Below are 10370 nucleotides of genomic sequence, written 5' to 3'. Positions count from 1 at the left end.
TCGTCTAGACCTAACCTAGCTACCTCACAGACAGCTTCCCTATCGAGATCTATCACGGTATTAGACCTCCAGGCTGCCAGACAAATATACGGCAAGATGGAGGACGATATACCCCAGGCAGTTCGCAACTGCCGTACTTGCAAGCAAGACTACCCGAAGTCGACTTTCGAAGCGTCAAGGACCCTACGAAGTTTACAGTACAGTGCACTAGCTGTAGGACACGCCAAAAGGAAAGGGTAACCGAATCTCGAGCCGCCGTTGCCGCGATGCGGAATATGGCCTTGAGGCTATCGCCACGCAGAGCCACGAAGAGGACGGATTCGCTAGCTAACCTGACGCCTCCAAGGCGGACTGTGCCATCGCCTTCGTTTGTGAACGGCTTACAACCTCCTGCCACGCCTGGTTTATTCCGTCGCCTGCCGCCCGCACTCCTGGGACGGCCTAGCCCTCCTCCACTAGGGCCATCTACCCCAAGCGTTGTAGAGGGACCTTCCCCTATCCCTCCTACCCTTAGCCTGCCAACAGTAGTTCTGGGCACGCCGATTCAAGACACTGCCCCTACAGCTCCTGTTGTGCAAGGCACTCCTATACCACGGGAATCGCTTCCTACCACTCCTTCATTATTGCCACATGGTCATCGCCGCGGCCATTATACGCGTCAAGGCACACAGCCTCAAGAGCGACAGTTTGATCAGAGTATTGACCCGCCTTTGACGGGGGACCTTAACTTGCCTGCCCTTAGTGAGGAAGATCAGGCCCTTGTGCGGGAGTTCTATACTGCCCTGAATGATGATGAGATGCATAGTTGCCTTCGTTGTCATGAGCGTTGGTTCGATATGAAGCGAAACAGCTTGAAAATCTGCAGCCGCTGCATTGGTCGAGACAGGAAGAAAGCCCCTAACGAGCCCTACTTCTTTAGCGCTGCGAATAACCTTGACTTTGGGGAAGTCCCCGGTAATCTACCCAATCTAACGATGGTCGAGGAGATGCTCATTGCTAGGGTTCACGTACACGTGAAGGTCCTGCAGGTACGTGGCGCTCAATATAAATATCGCGGTCACGTTGTCCACTTCCTTCGCAATGTTGGCAGGCTATTTGAAGAGCTCCCAGTCCTACCTGAAGAGCTGGATATCGTCCTCCTGCGGCCTCCTACTATGGAGGGCGACCCTCGCTTCTGGCAACAGTTTGCTCGCGATTTCCGGGTACGCCGCTCATGCCTGCTGGCCTGGCTGCATTACCTACAGTGTCACCACCCAGGCTATCGCGATATCGTCGTGAGCCAGAATCGCCTGCAACGGCTTCCTCTTGACGGCAGCATAGTTGCGTCCATTGCCAGCCAAGTGGCTGACATACCTGACGGCGAGGTCCCCCAAGGCCCCGTTGAAGAGGCTGTGGAAGAGGATCCTAGCGATGCCGACGCATCGGCGATCCCGAATTTGCAGGTTACCGATACCGAATTGAACGCACTGCAGTCCCGATTTCTTGACGGTTCCACTGACCTGAGCGTATGGCTGATCTGGAGTACATGCCGCGTAGCGCGCAGGCTCGACACCAGATGCCACTGCCTTCCATTCGCAGGACCCTATCGACGAATTCAACCGTTCCCAGCCGCTGTTAACGCTCGCATTCCCTACCCTCTACCCCGACGGCAAGGCCGACTTCGTGGAGCCTCGCCTACGGAGCATCACGTACCAGGACTACCTTGGCCATGCGATGAGATGGCAAGACGGACGTTTTGCCCGCCATAAGACGTGGCCTTTCGTGGCCCTCAACACGCTGTTACGTGCGCAGGTCCGAAAGCGAAGTGACTACTTCGTCAGGCAACGCGACAGCCGCCGTCAACCCCTTACACGGGCTGACCTAGAGGAAGCGATGGCTGAGCCTGACGAGCCAGAGGCTCAGGCCCTGATCCAGTCGATTACGCGCCAAGCCGCTGTAATCAGGGGCACCCGGCCATATTGGTACAAGCAAAGGAAGGAATTGGAAGCATATGCCTATAATCTAGGCAGGCCTGGCCTTTTCGCTACTGCAAGTGCAGCCGATTACCACTGGGAATCCCTATACCGTCATATGCCTCGATTCCACGAGTGGCAAGCAGCCCACGAGGCGGCGCGGATGGCCCTGTCCCGGCAATTGCTACGAGACAACGCCCACATCGCCGCTTACCACTTCCATAAGCGTTATACGCTGTTTAGGACTATTGTCCTGAAGCAGAAGCTCAACCTAACGGACTTTTGGGGTCGCTACGAGTGGCAGGGCAGGGGTTCCAGTCACCACCATGGCCTATATTGGTTAAGTGGCCACCCAGACTTGGATCCTGACGATAATCGATCCCGGGAGCGATTTGCCCGTATCTGGGGATATCACGTATCTGCCGTTAACCCAGAGCCTCAGCGAATACAGGCTCCTGGGAAGGGAATCCCCTGATCAGCAATCTATTGGAGCAGCCCCTTACCGTTCAGTTCCTATCGATGGTAGTCAACCGCGTGCAACGCCACCGCTGCAACAACTACTGTATGCAGCTCAATAAGCATACCAAGCAGGTCGAGTGCCGCTTTGGATTTCCTCACGGGCAGCGCCTACTAGCCTCCCTTGACAAGGTTCCTCATTCTAAGCACTGGAGCTCCAGGGGCAAGCGGAACGATGGCCAGATCAATCACTATAACCGCTTGCTTACCGTTGCGTGGCTAGCCAATACAGATGTCTCGCCCTGCACGAGCCTACAGCAGGTAATCGATTACGCGGCCAAGTACTGCTCCAAGTCGGAAAAGAAAAGCGAGTCTTTTGCCCAAATTGGGAAGGCCCTGATGCCCCGGGTCAAGGACCACAACCCCCTGATTTCCTTTACGTCAAAGCTACTAAATCAGCTAGTTGCTGAGCGGGATTACTCGAAGCAGGAGGTTAGCCACTTGCTCCTCGGCCTGCCGTTACAGGAGGGCTCACGAACCTGCCTATACGTTGACTGCCGTAATCCTGACAGGCATTCCCGCTCCCTCCGCATTAACGGCGATGAGGTTGACGAGGCCCCCAACGTCTACGAAAAGTACACTCGACGCCCAGAAGACCTAAAGGACCTAACCTACGTCTCCTTCCTTAACTGCTGGAATTTCCGCTCTAGGGACCCTTCCAAGTGGAAGCGATGGCAGCCAGGCAACGTTAACGGCAGGCCCCGTGTCTTGGTTTACTTTCCTCGCTATCAGGCTGATCCAGAAGGTCAACAGTGGTCAGATTACTGCCGTGTAAAGCTAACATTAAACCACCCACACCGGCGGGTTGATGAGCTCCTCACATTTGACGGCCGGCTTTTTAGTTCTTACGTCGAGGCCTTCTCCTATTGTTGGCAGCACCACAGTCATGGTGATGACTATTACGGCCGGCCAAAAGAGGCTCGACTACAGCCTCAAGATGATCTATACGAGGCTCTGCCTGTGGAGGAAGAATTTGATGACGAAGACTGGATTCGCCTCGCCGCCCTTTTACCTGACAACCCCCTTACCCAGGAAGATCTTGACCTACTTGGCCGCCGCGATATCGACGTCAATTACGACTGGACACGGCATGTCGGTACTTATCCGGAACTTCGAGACAGCTACTGGAAAGACCTTATCGCTAGCCACCCTATGGCCAACGATGTGGAGGTCCTTGACCCTCACTGGCGTGACCAGCTTAACCCACAACAACGGCTCGTGTACGACACATTCATGGGTCACTTCCAGGCGCAAAATTCTACTCAACTCCTTCTCCATGTCGACGGTGGTGGTGGAACAGGCAAGTCCTTCCTTATCAAGGTGCTTTCCTCCCATCTTCAGGCGGCCGCCCTACCGAATCCTAGCCCTATTTGCCGCGTGGCGCCAACAGGTGTTGCGAGTAACCAGATACAGGGCAGCACCATTCATTCGCTGCTACGCCTCCCAGTAGGTGGTGCCTTTACCGACCTTCCCCCAGCCGACGCAGCCGCCCTTCAGTCCCGCCTACGGCACGTCAAATACCTCGTTATCGATGAAAAGAGCATGCTGGGGATTGAGCAGCTCGCGCGGATCGATTCCCGTCTGCGACAGGCCTTTCCACAGCGTAGCCTCGAGTTCTTTGGTGGTGTGAGCGTCTTGCTTGTGGGCGATTTCTTCCAGTTACCACCAGTCCGGCAAAAGCCCCTGTATTCGACTAGCACCAGCCTGTCTTCGTTGGAAAGAAGAGGGCAGGTGGCCTACCGGTTATTTGACCGCACCGTCTTCCTGACCACGGTACAGCGCCAGGCTGGTGAGGATCAGGCTCAGTTCCGTCAGGCGTTGCAGGAACTGCGTGAAGTCAAGTTATCCATACCGTCCTGGAACCTCCTTAGCAGTCGGGTACAGGCCAGGCTAACGCGGAGCGAGGTTGACAGCTTCAGGGCCGCTTTGCGGGTGTATTCTACGAAGGCCCGGGTCAACGAATACAACCACGAGCATATGGTGCACCTCAACGCCCCGGCAATACAGGTGGAGGCAAAGAATCAGGGCAAGGGCGCGGGGCAGGCACCAAGCGACAATGCTGGCAATCTATCTAACAAGTTCCCTGTTGCTAAGGGCGCCAGGGTAATGCTCACTACTAACCTATGGCAGCCAGCTGGCCTAGTTAACGGTGCCCAGGGTACTGTATACGATATCGCCTGGAACGCAGGCGCCGAGCCATTGGAAGATCCCCTGGCCGTTATTATGGTGGACTCAATTTGCGAAGGAAATCGTGGCAGAATTTCTCTACGACGACTCAATGAAGCACGCAACCCCCATGGAACCTGGAGCTATACGGAAGCTCGTTGAGGAACCGGGACGGCCTCTGAACCATGACGAATGGTTGAAATACGTGGAATTGCTCGAAAGCTGATTTGGCTATGCAATACGAGGTTCGACATTATATTCGCAGTTAACAGAATGGCATCTTTCACGGTAGAGGCATGCTGGAACCACTGGAAGGCTTTGCTACGAATATTGGGTTATGTCGGCAGGACTATTCACCACGGTATCACATATGGCGGAAATAATGAGCACGCACAAGGAGTCGAAGGCAGCGATATCGACTATTATTCCATTGACCACAACATCGAAGGGCACGTCGGCTCTGCAGGCCTGCAAGATGGGGAAGCGTTCTCTGACACCGACTACGCTACTGATCCAAGGGACCGGAAGAGTATCCTGGAGTTCGTCTTTATGGTCTACGGAGGCGCCGTCATGACGTATAGCAAGAAGATGAAATCAGTGGCAAGATCTACGACAGAAGCAGAGTATGTTGGGATGGGTGATGCTAGCAGATGGGATGACCAAGCCTCTGCCTAGGGAGGCCTTCGAGAGGAAAAGGAGGAGGATTGGAATTGGACCCATACGCTATGAATAGCGTTTCCATTGTATTAGTTGAAGTCTGACAGCTCTAGGGGAGTGTTGACTTGATATGAGACATGGACCAAGACATGTTTAGGCAGCACTTACAAGTGGTGAGTCACTGGATAGTGGCACGGACGTGCCACTATGTATATATGTATGTTGAGAGCTGTCAGACAGAATTGAATAGAAGTAAGTTCAATCGCAACAGCCTGACCTCCGCCTTGGCCTGCATCGCGTGCAGATGTCGTAGATGGTGACTGTCTGGACAAAGACACGACTGAGCCAGTGTAGCCAGCGGAGCGGAGGATGACACCGCGTATAGTACGTTTTGACACGTGGTCGGTTACATCTTTCACAAACGAAGCATATTTCCCGCATGGAAGGCACGTTTTTTTTTTAATTCACTATGCGTGTGTGGCCGTCTAAGCTATGGCGCGGCAGGAGCCAGCCCCCTGCAGCTAGCTAAGTTAATAGCTAGCTTTACTAGCTAAATAGCTAGTAGTGTATGTAAGAAAGAGACAGGTAAGGAAAAATTAACAGGGTCAGTTCTTTTGTTCCCACGCTTTATTGTTTACCCCTAAGGACCTAGAGGTCCTTAGGTTACTCTTTCGCAAACCACTTCGCCGTTCCTATCTTTGTCTTCCCGAGGAAGGCTAAAAGAGCTTCTCTCCCTACCGTAGTTGTAAAGAGAATAGGAAAGGTTAGAGGCTGCCCTCTTAGGGCCTTTCTTAGCTGGGTTCTCTCCTTCATGTAGTTCTTACAACTAAGAATAAGGTGTGAGGCAGTATGTCTCGACGAGCCACACCTACACCCTTCTACGTCTGTCTTTCTAGCTCTAGCTAGGTAAGCTTTCAGAAAGCCTATCCCTAGTAGGAGCTGGTTGTATGCTGAAAACACCGGCCTAGTGGCTTTTGCGAGGATCCTATCTGGCTTATAGGAGAAGCGAAGAGCTTTTTGCTTAGCCTGTCGGTAGTGCTTCCCAAGGCCCTTAGCTCTAGGGCCTTTTTCTTCTTCTGCCTTCCATAGGGCTCGCCAGCTATCCAGGCTGGCGATACGGACTTGTTTTCGTAGATAGATAATAGAGACTGTTGGCGTCCCTACTAGCGGGGCCTTTAGCCCGCTCTTTGCTAGCTCGTCGGCTAGCTCGTTCCCAGGGATTTTAACGTGGCTTGGACACCACGCTATATTCAAATTAAAGGCTAGGCTTAGCCTCTTCAATAGCCCCCTAATCCTTATAGCTAGGTCAGAGTGGCCTTCTAGCTTTAAGATAGCAGCCTGGCTGTCGACAAAGATAAAGCTTAGCCTTTGCGTCTCTCTAGGACCTAGCTGTTGTTGGGGCCTTTTAGAGACGCTTCTAGGGCCCTAAAAATAGCAAACAACTCTGCGTCTGCTACTTCGATGTAGGGCCCTAGGTTCTCATATACTGCTACTCTAGGCCTATCTTCTAGGCCTATTTCACAATAAGAGCAAGCGTTTGTTATGGTGCCTTCTATAGTCCCTTGGGGCCCGTCTGTATAGAAAACAAAGGGATCCTCGAATTCTAGGCTAGCTAGCAGCTGTAGGTGTTGTAGCTTAGCCTTTTCTTTGGGCGCCTTAGAGATACTAATTGTAGCTCTGGGCTCTAGGAGCCACGGAGGGGCCCAGCTAGCCCTCTGCCTTTCCAGCTTGTAGTAGCCTTTTAATACCCTGCTTCTAAGCCTTTGTAAAAGGCGAAGGAGCTGTGTATTTGGCTTGACAAAGGCTAGGGCTCCTAAGTCGGATCCGCTGTCTGCTAACTCGTTCCGACTAGCTAGGCTGTACGCCTCTCTAATAGGGTTGTCCCGCTGGAATAGGAGGGTTCGGAGGCTATAAGAGTAGCAGGCCTTTTCAAGCCGTACCTCCGGAGGGGGGATTGCTGCCTCTAGCTCTAGGGCTCTAAAAGGTGACTTCTTAAAGGCACCTAGGATCCTAGGGAGGGCTTGGTTTTGTAGGCGTTGGTATGGTTTTAGAAGCCCTGTTTGCCTGGTTCCCGTATACCATAGCTGGCTCCCATAGTCTGCTATAGTAGTGATGCAAGCTATGTATAGCTGCCTTACTGCCTTAAAGGATAGTCCTTTTTGCGTGGAGGCTAGCCTAGCTAAGCCCTCAAACGCAGCTTGTGCGCTAGCTACTTTTTTTTCGATATGTCTCGCGAAGATGAGAGCAAAAGTGGGCATAGAAGTGGATAAAGGGACTTTTCGAAGGTCGAGTATCAAATGATCAGATGGTATGCGAGAATGCATGTGCTGATTGCTCTGCCCCCGGTTGCCCTTTTCCCGTCCAAACAGCCCCTTTTGTATCCCTCCAAGCTTCTCCCAAGTTGATATCCCGTTTTCAGGTATAGTATACATTCTTATCAGAAAGAGGGCACTTCTTGCCACCTACTGAAGGCCACGTAAGTCATCTACGTCAGCAACATCAGCTCCATCTCCCCGATCAAATAGCTCTTCTAGCTATTAGATAGATAGTTCAGTCTCTCGAGATCCCCGAGCCAGTAATAGTTATGCCGGACTCCTCAAAAGGTCCCCGTTCGAATAGGAGATCCTCCGGACCCCTCAGTGGTCTAGGAAGAAGAAAGAACAGTCTGCAGACTTCCCTTCTTACCTGGTTTCTAGCTGCATTACCTAGAGAGACCTAGAGACCTCAACTCGTTCGGACCTTCTTCTCGACAATATGCTGCCGGAATAGGAGCCTAGTGTCAAACCAGATGCCCAGCCATCGGTCTAGTTGTTTTGGTTTAAAAGTAGGTCCCCTATCGCACGAGGTATAGAGCAGCAGCAAGCATGAAGATCAGGAAGTGGAAGAACTCTTGATTTAGCTATCTAGAAGGAAAAAGAGCAACATCTTTATAGATGATATAAAGGAGTGGCTGGGAGATACTAGAAGCATCTGATCATATAGTGTAGGTGCCTATAACGTGTGCATAATGTTGATGGTTGGTGTGGGTGTTTGGCATAGTGTAGATGGTAGGGGTCGGCCTGTTGGAGGCTGATATCCTGTGTGTGACATCCCCTATTTTTATCCCCTCCTCTATAGGTTGTCTTTGCCTAGAGAAGTGGATAAGTTCGGTCTTTCCGAAGTCGAATTCGACCCCTTGGTCTAAGGCTTGTTTGAAGAGGCTAGCAGCTATTCTCTCTAGCTGTTTAACATTCTTTTTGGCTGAACCTGATGTGATCGAGACGCTAAAGTCGTCTATATAGGACAGCTGGTATCCTTTTTCCGCTAGGATATCTCTAACGTAGAGGAGGAAGAGGATAGGGCTAATATGGGAGCCTTGTGGGACCCCTATAGCTATGTCTCTTAGTGGCTGGAGTTGGCCTTCGAAGGCTAGCTGGAGCTTCCTTTCTGACACAAAGCAGCTAACCCAGCTAATAAAAGTTGTAGGAAGGCGGAGCCTTTCTAGAACTCTTATTAGCTGCTCCTTCGATACGTGATCAAAGGCCCCCTTTATGTCAAGAAAGAGAGTGCTAGTAGTAGCTCTCTTCTTTGCTGCTTTGTAAGGCGCACACACACAACGAAACAGAGAGTGAAGAACCGGGCCAATAATTCAATTCGTTGATCTCTGACGAGCTCCTCCAAGGGTTATGCTACCCTACTTTTATAACCACGAGATGCCTCCCAGCCCCGTGCTTTCTCTGGAATAGTCACTCCAGCCAGTAGTTGGAATCAACCAGCCATCTACCGGAGTCAAGCACTTTAGGCGCGTGACATGCTTGTTCTTTTTGGATGTAGTGCGTAAGGAGGAGGGCTGTGTCTATCGCAGATCTTTGTTTCCTTCCCCCTAGTTGCGTAAGCCCCAGCAGGCCAGCTGTGTTAGCTAGGTAGCTTAGCCGGGTTGCAAAAAGCTTTTCTAAGGTCTTGCCTAGACAATTGAGTAAGGCAATAACCCTATATACTTTAGGGATAGAGTAGTCCGGCTTATTCTCTTTAGGGAGGATAATGCCTATAGCTTGCCTCCATACCTTAGGGTGATACCCGCTACTAAATAGAGCTTTATAGGCTCTATTAAAAATAGTAGGTATAGCCCTATAGGCGTGTTGTAGTAGGAGGAAACTAAGCGTGTCTGGCCCGGGAGCTTTCTTTGCGGAGGATCCTAGGATCGCCTTTTTAACCTCTATATCCTCTAAGTCCGGCCAGTCTCATATTGCCCCCTTAGCCTTACTGCCCTTATAGCCCGGGGGCTGCTCTTTCCAAGGGCTCTGGGGTCTAGGGGGGTCTTGGGAGCTGACGTTATACGCTCTAGGTATTCTTGAGGCTGTTGCTGCTGCTGTTGTTGCTGTGGTGGGGCTGGGAAAAGTGTGGAGAGAAATGCCTCGCACTTCTCGTTAAAGGTAGTTGCTTTAGCCTCTACCCCTTCCTTCGTATACGAAATACTTGGAAGGGTAGGGCTAAGCTTATTCTTCGTATAGGAAAAGGCTGTAAAGATATCCTTTCCTTCAGCCTCTCCTAGGAATTCCTCCCAGAAGGACTTCTTTGCTACCTTTATAGCCTTTGAGTAGGTTCGCCTTATAGCTTTCCATTCCGCTTCTAGAAGATCTATCGCACGGAGGATGAGCAAGTGGGCATAAAGATCAGGGACTGGAAGACTCTTGATTCTGCTATCTAAGGTGGGAAAGAGGCGAGATCTTTATAGACTGCCTGAATATGAGAATGGAAGGGAATGGTAGTGAATGGAAGCATCTGATCGGATCATCTGGAAGCCACTGATGCGTTGATGATGCCTCCTAGAAGTTTCTGTGGGGAAATGTGGAAACGGACTGTGCGAATAGGGGGTCAGACTGTTGGAGGCTGATATCCTATGTGTGACATACCCCCCCAGGTTGTGCTGGCTAGTGGGCAGTGCAAACTGAAGAAAGAAACTAGATCCCTAGCAACGTAGAGATATCGATGAGACCGAGTTGTTTGACGAAAGTAGCAAATTTCTGGCCTGGCAGAGCTTTGGTGAGGCCGTCTGCAATCATCTGGGAAGTAGGCGTATAAGTGAGCTTATAGAGGCCT

General features: G+C 51.5%; 1 protein-coding gene across 1 annotated transcript; it reads left to right on the top strand.

The window, feature by feature from the left end:
- Positions 1-1154: 1154 nt before the first annotated feature.
- On the top strand, positions 1155-4860 carry HRG_01481 (PIF1-like helicase domain-containing protein; the record flags this gene model as incomplete). Its single annotated transcript, XM_044859952.1, has 11 exons — positions 1155-1202; positions 1245-1274; positions 1365-1505; positions 1579-1783; positions 1865-2252; positions 2630-2775; positions 2872-4141; positions 4190-4241; positions 4293-4421; positions 4476-4571; positions 4714-4860. 11 exons carry the CDS (start codon positions 1155-1157, stop codon positions 4858-4860), a joined length of 2652 nt encoding a protein of 883 aa, XP_044726352.1.
- Positions 4861-10370: the final 5510 nt, after the last annotated feature.

Source organism: Hirsutella rhossiliensis (assembly GCF_020360975.1).
Source record: "Hirsutella rhossiliensis strain HR02 chromosome Unknown scaffold00001, whole genome shotgun sequence".
Classification (NCBI taxonomy): Eukaryota; Fungi; Ascomycota; class Sordariomycetes; order Hypocreales; family Ophiocordycipitaceae; genus Hirsutella; species Hirsutella rhossiliensis.
Note: the sequence above shows the minus strand (reverse complement) of the source record. Positions and strands in the feature narration are given on the sequence as shown.